Source organism: Lampris incognitus, chromosome 9 (genome assembly GCF_029633865.1).
Source record: "Lampris incognitus isolate fLamInc1 chromosome 9, fLamInc1.hap2, whole genome shotgun sequence".
Classification (NCBI taxonomy): Eukaryota; Metazoa; Chordata; class Actinopteri; order Lampriformes; family Lampridae; genus Lampris; species Lampris incognitus.
In genome coordinates, this window is record NC_079219.1 from 43,114,675 (window position 1) to 43,137,826 (window position 23,152).

Sequence of the window (23,152 nt, forward strand, 5' to 3'; positions counted from 1 at the left end):
GTACTGTCTGTATGAAACGGTTATTTCAAAACTGTTACTTTTTCTCCCCGGAGAAAAAGGGGAAAGAAATCCAAAAAAACCAAAAAAAATAATTACTGAGCTTTGATTGTCAGGGTGTTTACCTTGGGTCAAGGTATCTAAAGGGTTTTCAGAGGCGGTGTTAAACATATTTGAAGAGTTTAATTGTTTATTCATTTTTTCCCTTACTGGAAGGTAATTTTTGGAGGCTATTTGGTAGCTCATCCTTAAGTTTTCTTTTTATGTGTATGAGCTTTTGTGTCTACAAAGTTAATGTTGTATTGGTGTTGCGTTAGGAACTGGAGACACTTGACAACGGGAAACCATATGCCATTGCCTATAGTGTGGACCTGCCCAATGTGGTGAAATGTCTGAGGTAACGCAACATGACATTGATGGGATTTCTGAAGATGGAAATAAGATGGAACAAAATATGATAGATAAGAGAACTGCCTCTTATTAATAACACATTTTATATCTTCTTATTTTATCTTTAATTCCCTAATGTTCTAAACGTTATCATGTCACTCTCCCCTATTGATGGATGAAATTTAAAAAAAGGGAAACGTAGGAACGTTGGTTGAAGAAAGAAAATAAATGGGGTTGATGCCATACAATAGTGCCCTGTATATACATATATAAAGTTGAAATACACCCGAAGGGGAATTTAATTTTTTTTTTGGTCAGTGTAGTAAATGTGTAAGTAACTGTCAGTGGTAAAGATGTAACCTGTGGCAAGTTGGCACTGAATAAGGAACCAGACAGTTTTTCCCCCATCTCGTTAATTGGTTGTAGCACCACGGAAGTTTGTCTCTAGAAACCAGCATTTTACAAAAATTGTCACAAACAGTTCAGATGAACATTGGCAACATCTGCAATATTAATATGGTGTGTGTGTGTGTGTGTGTGTCTGTGTCTGTGTGTCTCTGTGTGTGTGAGAACAGGTACTATGCAGGCTGGGCTGACAAATGGGAGGGGAAGACCATTCCAATAGATGGGGATTATTTTTGCTATACCAGGCATGAGCCTATTGGAGTCTGTGGACAAATCATACCGGTGAGCTGGAGACTGGAGAAATTGTATAAAAACTACCACCTATAGGTGGTGCCTCCACATTCATTCTTAACAGTAGTCTCACTGACACCATGAAGGCTTGAAAAGTAGGCTGCCGTTTGTTGAAATCATCGTGGAGCAAGCTACAGCCATTGTATGAACTCCTGCTAGGAGGAGTTCATACAATATCCTCAACCAGCGAAGACTTTGAGGAATGTAATGTCATCGCCAGGTGGCAATTGTTTTCATTTTTGGTGAATGTGATTTTCTTTTCAATTAGTAAAAGTCCAATTGCATTATGTAAACAACAGTAAAGTGTTGCAAAATTAAACATAGAACAAGTAGGACTTTCCTAAAATATATATAGTCTATATATATAATATATAGACTCATACAAAAATAATACCTCTCAATCATAACCTATCAGTCAATCAATCAATCAGTCAGACTTTATTTGTTTAGCATTTTTCATACAAACAAATGTAACACATAGTGCTTCACACAATAAAACAATAAAATACCCCCCTCACAACCACCCCCCCCCCCAAAAAAATACAACGGTCAGGTCAAAAACCAAGACAATACTGCTAGGGGAAGCTGCCTACCTAGCACTAACGATGGTTAAAAAGACCACTGCCATGGGACCTGAGAGTTCTTGCTTCAAACATGACTGCCAATCATTCTAGTACTTCAGCATGCATATCTTAGACACAGTAATGCCACAAGAAGCCAACCAAAGCAACATGTGATTTTTGATACAGTAGAAATGACTAAAAGGATCTGTAGAACTCGGACATGGGACACAGTACAACTATTTGCTCTTCCACCTAAAATATTGTCTGCAAATTATTAAGCAGAACAGATATTGGCAAATAGGCCACATTATGTCACATTTAAACAAATGGTGCTGGAAACATTGACAATACCCTCTTCTTCTTTCTACCCTTCAGTGGAACTTCCCCCTCTTGATGCAGGCCTGGAAGCTTGGGCCCGCCCTAGCGACTGGTAATACTGTGGTGATGAAGGTTGCAGAGCAGACACCGCTCACTGCACTCTATGTAGCCAGCCTTATTAAAGAGGTACATACACAATAGGCTAAATAACTACTTGATAAATATATACATTAAATGGATGGAAAGTTCGTCAGCTTATTGAAGACTATCACAGTTCTAGTATGTATATGTGATAGGTGGGATTTCCGGAAGGTGTGGTGAACATTCTCCCTGGCATGGGGTCATCAGCTGGTGCTGCCATTGCTGCGCATATGGATGTTGATAAATTGGCATTCACTGGGTCAACAGAGGTAGGATCCTTACACACTCATTTGTAATGTACAGAGGCATGCGTGCATTATAGAAACCAGGTCTTATAAATTGCAAATTAATAAGGATTTATGATCATTCATATCTGCATGAGCAATAACATGCATAGACATATCCATTTTTTTTTTTTTTTGGCATTTTCCACATTGGATAGTGATAGTAGAGAAAGGCAGGAGAGAAAGAGGGGATTACATGCAGTAAAGGGCCTGGGTCTGATTTGAACATTGGTCCCGAGGACCAATCTGCGATGCCGGAAGTTGGCGCGCCCCGGTCCCCGCCTTTGCCGTCCCCCTGGCCTGCATTGCACCCTACCCAATGCTCATCCCCGCGTGTGGTGGGTCCACGAGGTGGTGGCTGCATGTTGTTTTTTCAGGCTGGGCCCAACCGGGCCCCATGGGCCAAGGCCCAGCCACCAGATGCTCGCCGGTGAGCTCCCCTCCCAGGTCTGACTGCAGGAGGGGCCCTGGTTTCCCTTTTCTGGGCGAGGTGCTGTAGCTCTGCTGGTGTAAATTCATTGGTTTTTTTTGGGAATTGCTCTTAGTCTGGCCCCTCGCCTGGGACCACTTTGCCTTGGGAGACCCTACCAGGGGCTATTGCCCCCGACAACACAGCTCCCAGGATCACTGGGACACACAAACTCCTCCACCACGTTAAGGTTGCGATTCTCGGAGGAGTTACAATTGGCTGGATACAATTGGGGAGAAAAAGGGAGGAAAATCCCCCCCCCCCCAAAAAAAAATCTGCAACTCCTACATGATAGCTCTGTCATTCTTAACCACCAGTTGCAATGGCTCCCATCTGAACTTGGGAGGATCCAGCCCATACTTCGTTCAGATGATCCTGTACAGAATCCCCCTAACTTGGTTGTGGTACTCATGTGTCCTGTTGTCACTTGCATCTTACACCTTGCTATTATGTTTTGGACTGTCTGAGGCATATTTACACGGTATGCACCTCAGTTTCTGTCTGTTGTAGTATAATCCTGCTTCTATTGACTTGGTGCTGAGTACCTGCCTTGGTGTTGTCCGTCAGTGTAGCCTTTTCCAACCACTGGTAGGATTTCTGTCTCAACCATCTGCTATAAGCCAATGTCACATCTTGTGTAGGGGCTTGGCTTGCCATTGCCCCTCCTCTGCTTCCCCATCACAAACACATCTCAGCTTCTGGCTGAGATATTCTCTTAGCAGTTAATCCCAAGGAGCAATTTTTCTCTTGTATGCATGGATGCTTTGTGTTTCATTCAGAACAGTGGCTTTTATGCTTACTTAGCCCCAGCCCCCATTTTCCTGGCTGGTGTCGACTCGCTGGGTGTTCAATTTTGAGTGGGCTCTTCTGCCCATTTTGTGGTGTATCCAGCACTTGATATAACTGGCTTCCATTTCCGCTCCTGGCTAGCTTAATATAGTTGGGTATCTAATGACTGGTAGGGCATATGTGTGTGTGTTTTTTTTAGTACTTTATTGCTAAAGTTTTCCTTTACAATATTTGCAAAACATTTTAAAATTTGAAAAAAATTCTAAAAACATGTTTTCACTTTGTCATTATGGGTTATTGCATGTAGATTGATGGGCAAAACTGGCAATTTCATCCATTCAAAATTCAATCTACAACACAAAGAGTGCAAAAAAGTGAAGGGTTCTGATTTTTGTGACTATATATTTACATACACCCACACTCCCCTGTCTTTTTCTTTCAGGTTGGTCATCTGATTCAGCAAGCTTCAGGCAAAAGTAACCTGAAGAAAGTCACCCTGGAGCTTGGGGGAAAGAGTCCAAATATCATCATGTCTGACGCCAATAGTATGTTTTGTATGAAATTGTTTTGGCATTTAGAAGGCAATAATATCTGCTATGTACAGCTAAAAGAATTAGCTGTGTATATTAGTTGTGTCCTAGAAACTGTGTCGGGGGCGTCTGGGTAGCATAGCGGTCTATTCTGTTGCCTACCGATATGGGAATCGCCAGTTCGATTCCTCGTGTTACCTCCTGCTTGGTCAGGTGTCCCTACAGACACAGTTGGCTGTGTTTGCAGGTGGGAAAACAGATGTGAGTATGGGTCCTGGTCGCTGCACTAGCGCCTCCTCTGGTCGGTCAGGGCACCTGTTCGGGGGGGGGGGGGACTGGGAGGAATAGTGTGATCCTCTTACGTGCTACATCCCCCTGGCGAGATTCCTCATTGTCAGGTGAAAAGAAGCGTCTGGCAACTCAACATGTTTCAGAGGAGACGTGGTAGTCTGCAGCCCAACCCGGATCAATGGAGGGGGTGGAGCAGCGACCAGGATGGCTTGGAAGAGTGGGGTAATTGGTCAGATACAATTGGGGAGAGAAAGGGGGGGGAAATCAAAGAAACTGTAAGATATACGTGGGACTGTTTGTTTAATTGGATTTCATTTTCTTAGTACTTTACACAACTTGTGATGTGCAGAACTGTAGTAACTACAGTTGATCAACCACAGCTTAATAAAGCTGATCAGCCACAGCATGAAGATTTGGGAAAGAGTAATAGAAGCTAGGTTAAGAGGAGAAGTGATGATCAGCGAGCAGCAGTATGGTGTCATGCCACGAAAGCACACCACAGATACGATGTTTGCTTTGAGAAAGTTGATTGAGAAGTATAGAGAAGGTCAGAAGGAGTTACATTGTGTCTTTGTGGATTTAGAGAAAGCATATGACAGGGTGCCGAGAGAGGAGGTGTGGTGTTGTATGAGGAAGTCGGGAGTTGCAGAGAAGTATGCAGGAGTGGTGCAGGATATTTATGAGGGCAGTGTGAAGGTGGTGAGATGTGCGGTTGGAATGACAGATGGGTTCAAAGTGGAGGTGGGATTACATCAAGGATCAGCTCTGAGCCCTTGTTTGAAATGGTTATGTACAGGTTGATGGATGAGATCAGGCAGGAGTCTCCGTGGACTATGATGTTCGTGGATGACATTGTGATCTGTAGCGAGAGTAGGGTGCAGGTTGAGGAGAGCTTGGAGAGGTGGAGGTATGCACTGGAGAGAAGAGGAATGAAAGTCAGTAGGAGCAAGACGGAATACGTGTGAATGAGAGGGAGGACAGTGGAATGAGGGTGCAAGGAGTAGACGTGACTAAGGTGGATGAGTTTAAATACTTCGGGTCAACTGTCCAAAGTAAAAGGGAGTGCAGAAGAGAGGTGAAGAAGAGAGTGCAGGCAGGGTGGAAAAGAGTGTCAGGAGTGATTTGCGACAGGAGGGTACCAGCAAGAGTTAAAGGGTAGGTTTACAAGATGGTTGTTAAGACCAGCTATGTTATATGGTTTGGAGACAGCGGCACTGAAGAAAAGACAGGAGCTGGAGGTGGCAGAGTTGAATATGCTAAGATTTTCATTGGGAGTGATGAAGAAGGACAGAATTAGGAATGATTATATTAGAGGGACAACTCAGGTTGGACAGTTTGGAGACAAAGCAAGAGAGGCAAGATTGAGATGGTTTGGACATGTGTGGAGGAGAGATGCTGGGTATATTGGGAGAAGAATGCTGAATATGGAGCTGCCAGGGAAGAGGTAAAGAGGAAGACCAAAGAGGAGGTTTATGGATGTGGTGAGAGAGGACATGCAGATTGGCTGGTGTGACAGAGGAAGATGCAGAAGACAGGAAGAGATGGAAACGAATGATCTGCTGTGGCAACACCTAACAGGAGCAGCCAAAAGTAGTAGTAGCAGTAGTGACTTTACACAACTTAAAGTTGCTGACTGTATTGTACTGAATTTGTGCATGTGCTAAGTGTTGAAAAAGCAATCTTAGGTTTTAACAGTTTTGATTGTGCCTATTGCATTACTAAAAGACTCAAATTCCTTTCAACATTACCGGGTCATGAAATAACATTAAATTGAAGTTGTAAATTAAAAATTTCCCGATTATTGGAGGACCTCTAAATCAGACTACACTTTTGTATGTCAATTAGCAAAAAGTTTTCTCTGTATGATTAGAATTTGTTTCTCCCCCCCCCCCCCCCCATCCAACAGTGGAGGATGCAGTGGAGCAGTCCCACTTTGCTCTGTTTTTCAATCAAGGCCAGTGTTGCTGTGCTGGGTCTCGAACCTATGTTCAGGCAGACATCTACGATGAATTTCTGGAGCGTAGTACTGTGCGGGCCAAGAGACGAGTGGTGGGAGACCCCTTCAACCTCAACACTGAGCAGGGACCCCAGGTAAAATAGGTAGTAGGCCTGTCAGATAGCATTTGAAATTCGAATGTACATTCGAATTATGGTAATAATATTCGAATTTGAATATGAAAATATGAAATTCGATTTTTTGTAATATATTTTTTTAATATATTTTTTCCCCCTTTTTAATATTATTATTATTAATGCACACACGTTTAAATGGAAATAAATGATTTCGTGAAACGTATTTTATGAAAATAAGCATAGCCTACATCCGTAGTAAAACCGGAAATTAAAAAGCTCTTGTCAGTTCCCACGCCGAGCGGGCGGGCTCATAGAACACAGGAAATGGCGGAATCCGAGAAGAACGTTGGCTGTGACCCAAGCGCTAGCACTAGCACATCTCCTGCGAGAGTCATTCATACTCCACAACATCTGAGAAGTTACGTATGGAAATTCTTTGGGTTTTGGGCTGTTAATGGGAAAATCGAAGAGAGAATATATCCACACCTCGGGAAGATGGCTCAGAGATACCTCGCCGTGCCAGGGACATCCGTGCGCTCTGAGCGTGTCTTTTCTGATGCGGGAAACATAGTCACCAAAAAAAGGAGCGCTCTCGAGTCTGAACACGTGGACGCTTTGGTTTTTCTCGCAAACCACTATTAGCACAACTTCTTATACTACTACAGTGAGTAGGACTCTTGATTTTATTTTTTTAAGCCCCGTGGGTCATGGATAATTTACTATGCCTATGTTACTTACGGTAAATTCGTTAACACCATCTGGCCTTTTCCTAGTCAGATTTATTTTACTTGTATGTTACTTAGAGTAGGCCCTAGTTAACATCATCTGGCCTTTTCCTAGTCAGATTTATTTTATGTTTAGGGGTGCTCAACAACAGTTTTTGGACTAATATGTGCGGACAATGTGCTGGAGTTGTATGTTGTCATAAATATGCTGTTAATAAAAACACGGGCTACAATAGACTTACTCTCTCTGTATTGATTTTTGGGGGTGATATGCAAATTCAAGGTATTCGAATGCCATTCGAACCTCAGTGTGTAATATTCGTTATTCGTTCGAGGCCTATTTTTGGCATTCGTTCACAGCTCTAATAGGTAGACACACACACACGTGGACACGTACATCTATCCTTGATAACCAAACAGCTTAAGCTGTCCCCTGTAATCCTCCACTGTACTATGTAGACCTTTCAAACAAGGTTTTGTAATTTGTGGAATTTGACCTTGACTCTATTTTCCCCTTATTTGAAATCTGATTGATTCTGCTTATGTATAAGTGTTATACAGTATTATATTATAATAATTAAAATAATACATTAGTATATTGTATTATTCATACATAATACTTACATATAAATATATCAGTTTCAGAGTTTGCTGATAACAATTGGACACTAAAATTGCTGTTGATAAATATGGCAGTATTAAAAGTATTTGTAGCATTTTAGGTAAAATTCTCAATGTAAATTTGAAATTTGGATGCAGTGAAACATTGAATTGATTTATTCACAATAAAATATTAATTAAATTGGGGCACCACCTCCTTTGACAAAGGAATATTAAGTCTCACCGTCAGTCAAAGGAATATTAAGTCTCACCGTCAGTCAGATTACAAGACATTAGTCTTGTAATTTGAAGGACGCACTACCTCGTGTCAGGGATCTAAAGTATAACTAAACCTTAGACCATTTTATTGAGTTTGATATCTACAGATTAAAAACCATGTAAATGAGTTGGCAGAAAATGTTCTACAGCAAAATAAATTCTCTCTGCAAGTCGGTACTTGTATAGTTCAAATTTCAGTAGCTTTAATCTTAAAACTTTGGGCAAGAGAGACCAGTAGCATATGGTGATTCTGATAGACTGGCTCCCCGACTGTAGACTAGAGAGCAGAGGTTTGACTCTGGCAATATACTACTAGAAGGCAGACGAGGAAGGGGTGTTTCTACTCATGACAGACCAGTCTGTGCATAAAAATATTTAGACAGCCCCCCCCCCAAGATATTATTATACCAGAGGATTACATTTTTCAACAGATATCTTCATGTTTCAGTCACAAATGCAACCAAATACACATTCATCTTCAACTGGTTTAAGAAAGAAATCAATTTGTGCATACTTAAATGGTCCAAATAGAGGGGGATAGGTTGACACTGTCATCAAAGCTTATATATTTTTGCCAAATTTGGCATTTCTAATAATATTGTTGTGCATACCATGTAAAATATGGAGGACACCAATATTTGAAACATGTTAGTGTCATCCCTCACCTTGCTCACATGAGACATGCCACGTTAAGATATGACAAAGCCAAGTGGACAGAAAAGATGGAGGCACCATACCTCATGGTGTGTCCACAAGCCACTTGCATATTTACATCAATGAGAGAAACCATAACCTGTGTTCAGCAATGTCAGCCTTTTTTTTCATAAATGTATTTATTAAATGTTCTACGACTCAAAAACATTACAGCACACACATATATACACTATATGTACAAAAGTATTGGGACACCTGGCCATTACACCTACAGGAGCTTTTATGTCATCCCATTCTAAATCCATAGGCATTAATGTGGAGTTGGTCCCCCCTTTTGCGCTATAACAGCTTCCACTCTTTTGGGAAGGCTTTCCACAAGATTTTGGAATGTGTCTGTGGGAATTTTTGCCCATTTATCCAGAAGAGCATTTGTAAGGACAGGCACTAATGTTGGACGAGAAGACCTGGCTCGCAATCTCCGTTCTAGTTCATCCCAAAGGTGTTCGATGGGGTTGAAGTCGGGGCTTTGTGCGGGCCAGTTAAGTTCTTCTACACCAAACTTACCCAAACATGTCTTAATTGACCTTACTTTGTGCACTGGGTCACAGTCATGCTGAAACAGAAAAGGGCCCTCCCCAAACTGTTCCCACAAAGTTGGAAGCATAGAATTGTCCAAAATGTCTTGTTATGCTGAAGCATTAAGATTTCCCTTCACTGGAACTAAGGGGCCTAGCCCAACCCCTGAAAAATCTCATACCAGTATCCCTCCTCCACCAAACTTTACAGTTTGCACAATGTAGTCAGGCAGGTAATGTTCTCCTGGCGTCGGCCAAACCCAGACTCATCCATCAGACTGCCAGACAGAGAAGCGTGATTCGTCACTCCACAGAACAAGTTTCCACTGCTCCAGAGTCCAGTGGCAGCATGCTTTACACCACTCCATCCGATGCTTGGCATTGTGCTTGGTGTTGTAAGGCATGCATGCAGCTGCTCGGCCATGGAAACCCATTCCATAAAGCTCCCGGTGCACAGTTTTTGTGCTGATGTTAATGCCAGAGGAAGTTTGGGATTCCCCGGTTATTGAGTCAACAGAGCGTTGGCAACTTTTACGCACTATGCGCCTCAGCACTCATCGACCCTGCTGTGTGACTTTACATAGTCTGCCACTTTGTGACTGAGTTACTGTTGTTCCTAAACGCTTCCACTTTTCAATAATACCACTTACAGTTGACCGTGGAATATCTAGAAGGGAAGAAATTTCACGAACTGACTTATTGCAAAGGTGGCATCCTATGACAGTACCACACTTGAATACACTGAGCTCTTCAGAATAACCCATTCTTTCAAAAATGTCTGTAAATGCAGACTGCATGGCTAGCTGCTTGATTTTATACACCTGTGGCAATGGGTCTGAATTAAACAGCTGAATTCAATGATTAAGAGGTGTGTCCCAATACTTTCGTGTGTGTGTGTGTGTGTGTGTGTGTGTGTGCGCGCGCGCGCGTGCGCGTGCGTGCGTCAATGGTGTTATTAGTGCTCCACTAATGAGGAGCAGAATATCAACACAGATACAGGAAAAAAAAGTTTTAATGCATTGCAGTACAGGCCTGGTTTGTGCGTCGTGCACTCATCAGCTGCTAATGTGTGTATATGTATAATAAACATACCCACATTCTTCATACATGAAAATTACATCTGCATACAAATGTATGCATCTCTATATATGCATCTCTAGACACATACAACAAAAACAAATAATGGTAGTACTAAAAAGGCACTTTCAATGAAAGCACTAGAGTATGAGGGGCCATCCAAATTTTACACTACATTCATCCAGGTAAGTAGCTTAGACAGCCATGTTTTTGCAGAGGGCGCTGTTACCCTACCCCAGACTCATCCATTAAGTGAGATGAATCATTGTTCTTGATGTAATGTATAAATTGGCCCCACACTTTCTGAAACATCTCTTATTTTTTTTTAAGAGTTTATGTTATTCTTTTTAAAAGTAAACATACAGATAGTTCCTTAAACCACTGTGTAATACTTGGACTGCCCATCATTTTCCATGTTAGAGCAATCCCTTTTTTGCTTGTAAGAAACACATGTTAATAAAGATTTGTTCACTATGTTTTATATTATGCCCATCTGGACAGAGGCCGAGTAAAAAAAAAAAAAGTTTGGCTCCAACTATAATTTAATCAATAAATCACTTGCACAGTTAGTCTAACATTTTCCCAAAATCCCCTTATTTTGGGACATTGCCAGAAACAATGGAACAATGTACCCTTATCGTCACCACATCTGGTGCATAGGTCTGGAATGTTAGTATTAAATTTATTAAGTTTTTCTGGTGTAATATACACTCTCATTAGCCAAGTTTTAACCGTGTATTAGCTGTCTGTGTTTGGGCTACCTCACATACTTTGCTCCATTGTTCCAGTGTCAGTTCTTCCTGTAAGTCAACTTTCCATATGTTAAGTTTAGAGTCTGAGGATTCTGAAGAATTTTCTAACAACAAGTAATAGAGTTTCAGATAGTAACCCTTCCCAAAGGGGCTTTTGATTAGAACTTTCTACAATAAAGACAAAGAAGGGACCACCATGGATTGATTTTGATTAGCTCCAATAAAGCTCCTGAGCTGTAAATATTTGAAAAAGTCCTTACGGGGGATATTATATTTAATGACAAGTTCTTCAAACATTAAGACTCCCATCCTGAGCACCAAAGATATCTTTCAACCGTCCTACCCCGCTGTCAGCCCATATTTTAAAGCCCCTGTCAGCTTTACCTGGCACAAAATGGTTACTACCCCAGATTGGACTAAAGCAAGAGAGGGAAGACATTATCTTCAAGTAATTTTTAATCTCATACCATACACTTATCATGTTTTTGACTATAGGGTCGGGTGTTATCTTTTTGAGGTTTTTGGGGTTGTCCGAGTAGATGTATGTAGGAAGTGGTAGCTTTAAAGAGTATGATTCAGTGTATTTCCATGCTGGAGAGTTTTCTGCTGTGTAGTAAAACATCAATGTTCTTAATTGAGCTGCCCAGTAATACCACAGCATGTTGGGACATTGTAACCCTCCTCTATCATAAGGTAAAATGAAAGAGATAAACATAGTCTGGGGTGTCTATTCTTCCATAAAAAAATACTAAATAATATCTTCATTCTAGAAAAGAAGTTTGGTGGCGGTGGCAAGAGAATATTCTGAAACAAGTATAGCAGCTTGGGGAGTATATTCATTTTGAGTGTATTAATTCTTCTGATTAGGGAAATTGGGAGTTTTGACCACCTATCAACCGAATTAGAAATAGATGCTATAATAGGATTGTAGTTGGAATCTCCGATGTTCCAATTTGGGAACAATCTGGATTCTTAAATAAGTAAAAGTATTTACTGTTCTAAAATGACCAACATGTTTGGGTGGTTTAGACCTCTCCTCTGAGTTAAGGAGCATTATGGAGGATTTTGAGTTGTTTATTTTGTAACCAGAGATACAGCCAAATTCTTTTATCACATCCAAAAGAGCCAGGACAGAATCTCCTAATTTCCTAAGGAATAGAATCACATCGTCTGCATAAAGAGCTATGCGATGTTCTGATCGTCCTGTACTTATGCCCGTAATCATTGGGTGCTCTTTCACAGCAATCGCAAATGGTTCGATCGCGATTATAAAAAGTGGGGACAGAGGGAATCCTTGTCTGCAACCTCTACTAATCCTTATTGCTTTTAATATGATGTTATTAGTAATTACTTCTGCATAAGTGTCAATGAACAAAAGTTTTACCCAGTTGCAAAAATTCTCCCCAAAACCAAATCGACCAAGGAGCTGAAACAAATTAGACCATTCCACCCTGTTAAAAGCTTTCTCAGTGTCTAATGCCAAGAAAGCTGTATCTGATGCCCCCATTTGGGCATGTAGAATGTTCAAAATCCTTATGGCATTGTGAAATCCCTGACGACCCACAACAAATCCACTTTGATCTTCTTTTATGATTCCTGGTAGCAGATGTTCCAGCCTCTTTGCCGATATTTTACAAAGTATCTTCAAGTCTGAATTCAAGAGACTGATGGGGCACACTTTTTCACATTTATCATTTGATTTTCCAGGTTTTGGAAGGAGTGTAATCAGGGCCCTTCTCAGGGAGGGTGGGAGTATCCCTTTTTGAACAGATTCAGAAAACATTTCCAAAAGGGGTGTTTTTTAGTTTTGATTCAATTATTTTACAAATGTGTAGACCATCTGGTCCTGCTGATTTTCCAGATTTCATGTTCTTTATCGCCTCAGAGATCTCCCCTATGGTCAATTCTGTCCCTTACTTCAAACTTTCCTCCTCCAAGATTTTTGGAATATTGAGGTTGTTTAGGAATGTGTTTTGGTCTAGTTGTCTTTGGTCTGTTTCAGCACTATACAGTCTTTCCTAATAACCCTTAAATGACTCATTTATTGCAAAAGGTTCTGTGATGGTCTCCCCTCTGCCATTTTTTAAATACAGTGATCGTTTTCTCAATTTGAAGTTGTTTAATGCGCCACGCCAGAATCCTACCAGGCTTCTCACCTTGATCAGAGATGTTCTGTTCAAGTTTTAGTAGATTTTCTGCTACTTTAGAGGCTGAAATGTCATTATATTGTGACCTTAATAGTAAAAAATCTTGGTGTAATTTAGGACAGGGATTCTTAAAGTATTTGTGCTCCATGGTCTTAACTTTTGACTCCAGTTGGCTTTTTTTAGATTTGGAACTCGTGAAATTAATCATCTCACCCCTAACATAAGCTTTAAAAGCTTCCCATCTGGGGCTTGCAGATGTTTCAAAAGTGTTAACTGCAAAATACAAATCAATCTGTTTTCCAAGAAAATAAATTAATTCTGGGCCCTGTAGCCATTTTTGTTGAAATCTCCATCTTGGTGGGTCACATAGCAGCCCTGGGTCTGTAAAAAATTAGGCTATTTGGGGCATGATCTGAAATCAAAATACTGTCATAATTATAGTCTTTAACTTTGCATATCAAACTTGCCGAAATTAAAAAATAATTAATTCAGGAATATGATTTGTGTGTATTTGAGAAACATGAATACATTGATACTTCAGGGTTCCTGTCCCTCCATATGTCCCTTAAATGTAACTCTTTAGCAAATTGGTGTATTATTTCCCTACTTTTATTATGAGTCTTGTCAACTTGTGATGACCTGTCTTTATTAGGGTCTAATGTACAGTTAAAATCTCCAGCTATAATATATATTGGCCTTTGAGGGTCTACAAATTGAAAAATAAATTACTGAAAAAAATTGGGTCATCCTTATTTGGTGCATAAATGTTAACCAAATTAAGCCATTCTGTATAAAGAGTACCCTGAATTATCAGATATCTGCCCATTTTATCTTTCAATTGCCTTTGTAATATTCAGTGGGACAGATTTGTGGATAAGAGTCATAACCCCTCCCGTTTGAGTAGTTAAAGGTGCTGCAAATACTTACCCCTGCCACCTCTTCCTAATCCTAATATCTTCTTTCACTGCCAAGTGTGTTTCTTGAAGAAAAATAATTTGACTGTATATTTTTTAACCTCCCCATCACTTGTTTTACTTTTTCGATCTTTTGCAACCCTCTGCAATTCCAAGAAGTAAATTTAACTTCTAGTCTACTGGTCATAACTACTAATTCCTAATGTATTTCTCATATCGTCACCTTCTTAAAATAATGGCCTCAGTCATATTTTCAAGTTTTTCAAAAAACAGAATAAACTGACAGATGTTGTTTCAGTTTCAGTTTATTCTGTTTTTTTAAAAACTTGAAAATATGACTAATGGCCTAAGTCATATTTTCAAGTTTTTCAAAAAACAGGATAAACGCACGAATTTTGTTTCAGTTTATTTTTTTTTTGAAAAAATTAAAAATATGACTTAGGCCATTATTTTAAGAAGGTGATGATAGAAAGACTCAGAAACGTACCTTTAACTAAAAAAAAATAAGAATAACAAATATGAATGCTTCTAATCACTTCAAACCCAATATACAAACCCCAAAGCCCTGAAACCAGTCTTCTTCCCCCCCACCCTGTTGAACATCCCAGTAAAGCTGAAGACCACTCCACAAACAGTGAGGAGTAGTCAAACATTACCAGCCACTCTATCTCCCTAAACATAATGTCTCCCTCCTTTAATTAAGGAAAGCAGACCTCCCCAAAAACAAGTTGACCTGTTGAGCAACATGTTATGGAGTATGAATAACTAATGCCCTTCAAAGGCCTCTAAATAAACAAGTTTGTCCACATACAAAATAATATTTTTGTTTTTTTCTTCTTCCCCCTCCCTTCCTTTCTTTTTTCTTTTCTTCTTTAGTAAATAGCTGTTCTTGCCCATATGTAAACAAAAAAGGAGAGGACTTGAAACAGGATTCACCTCAAAATGTTAGAGAACATAGAAAACTGATGATAATCTATTAGCTATATTACACCTGATGATGACCTCAATGAGTCTTAACATATCCAGTGGTTTAGCCTGTTGAATGGGCGTATCTGTCAAAATAAGCTTTAAATATTATTGCAAATTTAATTTAATTGTAATTTTATTATTTAACTATTTAATTAATAATGATAAATTATACTTGTGTGTTACATTATTCTGCAAGAACAAAAAAGTATGTTCATACAGGAATGGAGCCCAGGTCACCCACAGGAAATGACTTGGCCAGATGGATTGAGCTATCACTGTGGTGTCAACGACATGTTATGTACGGATAATATAGCCAACACATGCACACAGGGGAGACTCACATCACGCCATTCACATACATGGGAGAAGAGACAAGAAAAGACATTAGTCACACATTGGAGAGAGAGAGAGAGAGAGAGAGAGAGAGAGAGAGAGAGAGAGAGAGAGAGAGAGAGAGAGAGAGAGAGAGAGAAGAGAGAGAGAAGAGAGAGAGAAGAGAGAGAGAGAGAGAGAGAGAGAGAGAGAGAGAGAGAGAGAGAGAGAGAGAGAGAGAGAGAGAGAGATACAACATTGAAACATCCATCCATCCATTCCATCCATTATCCAAACCACTTATCCTGCTGTCAGGGTCACGAGGATGCTAGAGCCTATCCCAGCAGTCATTGGGCGGCAGGCAGGGAGACACCCTGGACAGGCCGCCAGGCCAACATTGAAACAGGATAACAAAATTACATGGATTTATGAGCTATATAAAGAATGTAATGAGGAGGCTGCCATGCAGCATCCAGGTGGCAACCACCATCACCATGGCAACCTGGTAGGAGGACAGATTACATGTGCACACAGGGAAGACTCACATCACACCATTCACATACACCAGAGAAGAGACCGGAGAAGACATAATTCAGAGAGAGAGAAAAGACGTGAGAGAAAAGAACAATTCCATCCATTATCCAAGTCGCTTATCCCAACTGGGGTTGCGGGATGCTGGAGCCTATCCTAGTGGTCATTGGGCAGCAGGTGGGGAGACACCCCGTACAGACCGCCAGTCCATCACAGGGCGAAAAGAAACAAACCGTTGCAATAGTCAATATCTGTACTCTGTTATCTTTTATAAGAAAATACTTTGTCACTGTACATACATAGTTAAATTCATTTTCTGCATTTAACCCATCCTCTATACACGCACTAGAAAAAGTGGGCAGCCGTGCACACTAGGAGAAGTGAGCAGCTGCAGTGCCTGTCCCTGGAGACCAATTGCAGTTCTTTGTCATCACCTTGGTCAGGGGCGCAGGTAGAAGTAAAAACCTTAACATGCATATTTTTTGATGATGGAAGGAAACCGGAACGTCCGGGGGAAACCCACGTAGACATGGGGAGAACATACAAATTCCACAAAGAAAGACCTGGGATGGCCTGGGGTTCAAACCCAGGACCTTCTTGCTGTAAAGCAACAGTGCTAACCACTGGGCCACCATGCTGCCCTAATCTCATCAGCGGAACAGTGCTTGGTAAATTCATTTAGACAGAAGCCTACATGCCATGCTGTACAGGTCGTGAAGTACTCAATTTTAGACAACTAATTGTAGGTTAAGGCAAAGAGATGAGATTTAAGGTTGGATTTGAAGGACTCAACAGACTCTGTCTGATGGCAGCAGGCAGGTTATTCCATAAAGATGGGGCCCAATAGGAAAAGTCTCTGCCACCAGCTGACTTCTTTTTAACTTTGGGTACACACAGGAGACCTGTATTTTGAGAGCAGAGGGCTTGAGACAGAATATATAGTTTAAGGAGATCAGACAGGTATGATGGGACAAGCCCACTTAGGATTTTATAAGTCAGCAGAAGCACCGTGAAGTCTGATCTAACATCGATAGGATGGGAATCAAGGGAGGCAAGAATTGGTGTAATATGATCAATCTTTTTTCCTTTTACTTAAAATTCTAGCTACAGTATTTTGAATCATCTGAAGACTTTATTAATCCCCTTGGGTAAATTCAGGTGCTGCAAATTAACCCATCCTAGCTGTGGTCTGTATAGCTAGGAGCAGTGGTCTGCTGCCTTGATATTGCGCTCGGGAACCAACTCCAGTTCTTCTTTTCCCATTGCCTTGGTTAGGGGCACAGACAGGAGTATAAATCCTCACATGCATGTTTGTTTGTTTTTTTGTTTTTTGATGGTGGGGGAAACTGCAGCACCTGGAGAAAACCCACCACAGCCACGGGGAGAACATGCAAACTCCACACAGAGGATGACCTGGGATGATCCCCAAGGTTGGACAACCCGGGGGTTTGAACCCAGGACCTTCTTGCTGTGAGGTGACAGTGCTAGCCACTGGGCCACCGTGCTGCCCCTTTAGTACTAGCATGTGGCAGACCTGAAAACAGAACATTACAGTAATTAAGTCTGGATGAAACAAATGCATGTATTACTCTCTGCGTCAGCCATTGACAAGAAAGGTCAAATTTTAGCTATTACATATCAGAAAAAATGCAGTCTCGGTGATTTCTTTAATGTGCTTATCAAAGGAAATGTTACGGCTCGCCCATCCTGCGCCTGCAGCCAATCAGCTCGTCAGGGCTGGGCTTAGTTGTCAGGGCTGGGCTTAAGTTTGCCGGTCTCCCGGAGCCCGTTGCCAGTTCGTGCCGTAACATCCTTGTTGAAGTGGTTACGCTTCCCTCCCTGTGTATTCTCTCCGAGTTTATCTCAACCCGTGGATTTGCTATTTTCTCTGCAGAGTTTTTTTCCCTGGGGAATCATCCTGCCGCATCGGCAATTTGGATTACCCGTGAGTTTTCCCGTATTTTCTGTTTGTTGGTGGCTACCTGAAAAGCGACTCGCCGGACTCTTTTCGTTGCCGTGTATGTTGTCCCGTTGGACCTTTGTATGAACTGTTAATAAAGTACGCCAGTTTCGGCGAACTCTATCTCTGCTTGGTGTCGTGCACTTGGGGTCTTCCACAAACCCTAACAGTACGAACTGGCCCTGACGACACCAGCCGGCACAGAGAGCGTACCGACCAGTCCGGTTCAAGCAGCTCTCATTGAACAGATCTGCCTGACCAATTCCCACACCCAGCAGTTAGAGGCAGCCTCTGTCGCTGTGAGGGATCTCCAGACTTGGGTCCAGCCCCTCCAGGCCTCTGTGGATAACCTAATGGGCCAGCAGGCGGCGTTGGCAAGCCAACAAGCAGAGATCCTGCGGCAGTTGCAGACCATCACGGCGGCTCTCGCCACCCAGTCGCTGTGCCAGCCTGCTCCTGGAGTCGTGGGTAACCCGCCCCCTGGGCCCACTGCCCCAGTCAACCCTGTGGGGCTCAACCCAGTTCCCCGGGAGCCCTGCCTCTCCAGTCCACGACCATTTGATGGTAACTTCGAGACCTGTGCCACGTTCATCATGCAGTGTGAGCTGGTCTTCACGTACCAACCTAGCCTGTTCACTTCTGATGCTGCCCGTGTGACTTACATGACCAACCTGCTCACAGGCCGAGCAGTTCAGTGGGCCACTGCTTCCTGGTCCATGAGGGCCAGTTTATGCTTCACCTACGAGGACTTTGTGGCGGAACTACGGAAGGTATTCCACCGTCCAGTCTGTGGTCAGGACCCTGGTGCTCGGCTGAGCAATATCCAGCAGGTCAGTGGCAGTGTCACGGACTACTCAGTGGCATTCAGGCTGGCCGCAGCTGAGAGTGGCTGGAACGACCAGTCACTTCGGGTCACCTTCCGGAGAGGTCTCAGCGAGGCTGTCAAGGACCAGCTAGCCACCTGGGAGGAGCCCACCTCCCTCGATGACCTGATCAAGCTCACCATCCGCATCGATGGACGCCTCCGGGAGAGGAGGCGTGAGCGAGCCCTGCGTGGATCCCCGTCCATTCCCCAGTCGTCCAGCACCCCTGACAGAACCCCTACTCCTGTTCGCCCCACGTTCCCTGTGGCCATTTCTCCCTCCACGCCCCAGACCATGACAGGGGAGGAACCTATGCAGCTGGGGCGCACGTGCCTTAGTCCGGCCGAACGGGAGGCCCGGTTCAAGGTGGGTCAATGCCTCTACTGCGGCCAGAAGGGACATCTGATCAGCAGTTGCCCCACTCGACTAAAAGACTAGGCTCACTGGGACCCTGGGAGATCCTAGTGAGCTGCCTTTCCTGTTCCCGCCGTCCTGCCCCACAGAACCATCTGGTTAGTGTTACCCTGGCCTGGGCTGACCAGCGGCTCACGGTGGGTGCACTCCTCGACTCAGGAGCTGATGAATGTTTCCGGGACTCAGAGTTTGCTGCCCAGGCCAACATCCCGCTAGAGACGCTGGAGAAGCCCATGGAGGCCTTCGCGCTGGACGAGCGCTGCCTGGCCAGCGTCACCCAACGCACCCACCCTGTCTCTCTCACCATAGCCGGGAACCATGTGGAGAGACTTCGGTTCCTCATTATCCAGTCCCCGTTAGTCCCTGTGATCCTAGGGCGCCCCTGGTTCGTGCAGCATGAGCCACACATCGCCTGGGCCTCCGGTACCATCATGGAGTGGAGCTCCTCCTGTCATGCCCAATGTCTCCAGGCTGCTCCTGGCCCATCCCCCCGACGTGCCCCCGAATGCCCCTCCTCCCGACCTCTCCTCTGTTCCCCCCGAGTACCATGATCTAGGGGAGGTTTTCAGCAAGACCCGAGCCCAATCTCTTCCTCCTCATCAGCCGTATGACTGTGCTATCGACCTCCGCTCTGGGGCACCCCTTCCCAGCAGTCGCCTGTACAGTCTGACCATCCCTGAGAAGGCTGCAATGGACGAGTACATCTCTGAGTCCTTGGCAGCGGGCTCATTCGGCCCCCGTCCTCCCAGGTGGCAGCTGGATTCTTTTTCGTGAAGAAGACGGACGGGGGCCTCTGGCCCTGCATTGACTATCGCCAACTCAATGAGATAACCGTCAAGAACAGGTATCCCCTTCCCCTCATGAGTTCCACCCTTGAGCCCCTGACCCAGGGTACTGTCTTCACTAAGCTGGACCTCCGGTGTGCCTATCATCTGGTCCGGATCCGGAAGGAGGACGAGTGGAAGACAGCCTTTAAGATGCCCCGGGGTCATTGTGAGCACCTAGCCATGCCGTTCGGCCTCACCAACGCCCCGGCGGTATTCCAGGCTCTCATGAATGACATTCTCCGCGACATGCTTGACGAGTTCGTTGTCTACCTCGATGACATCCTCATCTTCTCCAGGACCCTCGAGGAACATGTCCAGCATGTCCGCCGCGTACTCGAATGTCTCCTCCGGAACCGGCTCTTCATCAAGGCAGAGAAATGCCGGTTCCATTCCCCTTCCGTTGACTACCTGGGCTTCGTCGTTGAGAGGGGACAGACCCGGGCCGACCCCCACAAGATCCAGGCCGATGTCTTAGAGCTTGTACTCTCATCTGGTTTCTCTCTCGAATGTCTTAATCTGATGGATATGCCTGTATCGGACCATAAAGCTATCATTTTCAAAGTCCAGCTGTTCCTAGTCACTATTCTAAAACATGCTCTTGCATTCTCAATGCTGGCTCTGCAGTTAAATTCTGTGATGCTTTAATTCATCATCCTTTAATCCCTCTTTATTCCTTCTCAATCAAGATGCACTGGTAAATTGATGCAACGATCAGTGCCTATCTATCCATCCTCCACCAAATTGCACCATTTAAAACTAGGAAACAAAATCAAATAACCTCCCCTTGCTGAATGATCACACTAATGCCCTTAGAAGACGCTGTAGAAAATCAGAACGACAATGGAAGGTCAACAAGTCTGAATTAACACATAACAGCCTTAAAAATCAAATGTTAATTTACCAGAAGGCAGTTAAAGATGCGAGATCAGCATACTTCTCTGAGCTAACATCAAGAAATGGCCACAATCCTAAAGTTCTCTTTAGGGTAATTGATTCTGTTATTAATGGTCCCTCCACTTCTTTTTTTTTTCTTCTTTTTTTTTTTCTCTTTTTTTTTTTTTTTGGACCTGATGTTGAGTTGTCCAAAAAATGTCTCACTCATTTTATAAATAAAGTGGAGAGTATCAGGTCCCAAATCCAGCCAGGCTTTTGCATTCACTCCATTTCCCATGTTAATTCTGCCTCTTTTACCCAGTTTCAACCAATTCCAATTTCAGTGTTAGAGAGTATAGTCTCCAGTATGAACTCCTTCCCCTGCATCTTAGACATATTTCCACTAAGCTGCTCAAGGAGGTATTTTCAACCATCAGCCATGTTATTCTGCAAATTCTTAATTATTCTCTGGCTTGGGGTGTCTGGGTAGCATAGCGGTCTATTCCATTGCCTACCAACACGGATATCACTGGTTCGAACCCCCATGTTACCTTTGGCTTGGTCGGGCGCCCCTACAGACACAATTGGCCGTGTCTGCTAGTGGGAAGCCGGATGTGGGTATGTGTCCTGGTCGCTGCACTAGCGCCTCCTCTGGTCTGCCGTGGCACCTGTTCAGGGAGAGGAAGAACTGGGGGGAATAGCATGATCGTCCCATGCGCTACGTCCTCCTGGTGAAACTCCTCACTGTCAGGTGAAAAGAAGCAGCTGGCGACTCCACATGTATCAGAGGAAGCATGTGGTAGTCTGCAGCCCTCTCCAGATCGGCACGGGTTGGAGCAGTGATCAGAATGGCTTGGAAGAGTGGTGTAATTGACCAAGTACAATTTGGAGAAAAGGGGGAAAAATCCAAAAACAAAAAAAAAAAAAAAAATTCAGATTCTTTTCCTGACCATTTAAAGCATACCGTTGTTCACCCATTGCTGAAGAAACCTAATTTAGATCCCCTGCCCCTAAGTAACTACAGACCAATCTCCAAATTTACTTTGCTGTCTGAGGTTCTGGAGAGAGTAATTCATTCTCTCTTGATTTCTTTTGTGAACATTAATAGTGTTTTTAATAGTTTCCAGTCTAGTTTTAGAGCACTTCATAGTACCGAGACTGCAGACAAAGGTGACTGCTTGATTTTAGTTCTTTTAGACTCAAGTGCTGCCTTTGACACAGTTGATTACAGCATCCTCTTTCATCAGTTAGAGACTTGGGTTGGCATCAAGGGCGTGGCTCTTAGCTTATTACACTCTTACCTCACCAACAGAACTTTTTTTTCTTCTCCCCCTGGGTAACTATCTCCTCGGTGGCTCAGTTGAGTTGTGGTGTCCCTCAAGGCTCAGTTCTTGGGCCCCTTTTCTTTTCTATATACATGCTGCCCCTTGGCCATGTCATTCTAAAATTGTGATGTGCTCGACCATTTTTGTGCTGACAGCACTCAGTTATACATGCCACTAAAACCCACAGATCCTAGCGCCCTGGCAAATATCACAACCTGCCTCTCTGACGTTAAATCCTGGATGTCCGAAAAACTTCCCAAATTTATTGATGATAAGTCTGAGGTCGTTCTGTTGAGTCCCAAAAATTCCATCAGCCCTTTTGGTGCTAATCTTGGTGATCTGTCAGGTAGTCTTAAGCAGGCTGCTAGGAATCTGAGGGTAATATTCGATGCTAAACTCAGTGTTGATAATCAAATCAAACATGTTGTTCAGTCACGCTTTCTCCAGCTCAAGCTAATCTCCAAAATTAGGTCATTTTTATCAACTGCTGATCTGCAAAATGTTGTACATGCTTTTTTATCTATTCTCGGTTTGTCTCTTGTAATGCACTTTATTCTGGTATCAACAAGGGCTCCCTCCACTGTGTCCAGTTGGTACAAAATGCCACTGCCTGGCTCATTACCAAGACAAAGAGGCATGACCATATCACTCCTGTGCTTGCCTCTCTACACTGGTTCCATTATATTCCGAATTGATTTTAAAAATGTATTGCTCACTTTTAAGGCTTTAAATGGTCTTGCTCCTACATACATTTTTGATTTCTTGACCTGGTATATGCTCCCTCGACCATTAAAATCCACAGACGGCGCCCTAC

The 23,152-nt window shown here is 43.1% G+C and overlaps 1 protein-coding gene across 1 annotated transcript in view; it reads left to right on the plus strand.

Moving 5' to 3' along the window:
• LOC130117477 (aldehyde dehydrogenase, mitochondrial-like) overlaps window positions 1-23,152 on the plus strand; it is a 60,326-nt gene that overhangs the window by 16,117 nt on the left and 21,057 nt on the right. Inside the window, exons 4-9 of the mRNA XM_056285563.1 lie at window positions 315-394; window positions 963-1,074; window positions 2,022-2,150; window positions 2,261-2,374; window positions 4,090-4,192; window positions 6,375-6,559. Of these exons, the coding sequence (XP_056141538.1) occupies window positions 315-394; window positions 963-1,074; window positions 2,022-2,150; window positions 2,261-2,374; window positions 4,090-4,192; window positions 6,375-6,559 (723 nt within the window). The remainder of the gene's footprint in view (window positions 1-314; window positions 395-962; window positions 1,075-2,021; window positions 2,151-2,260; window positions 2,375-4,089; window positions 4,193-6,374; window positions 6,560-23,152) is intronic.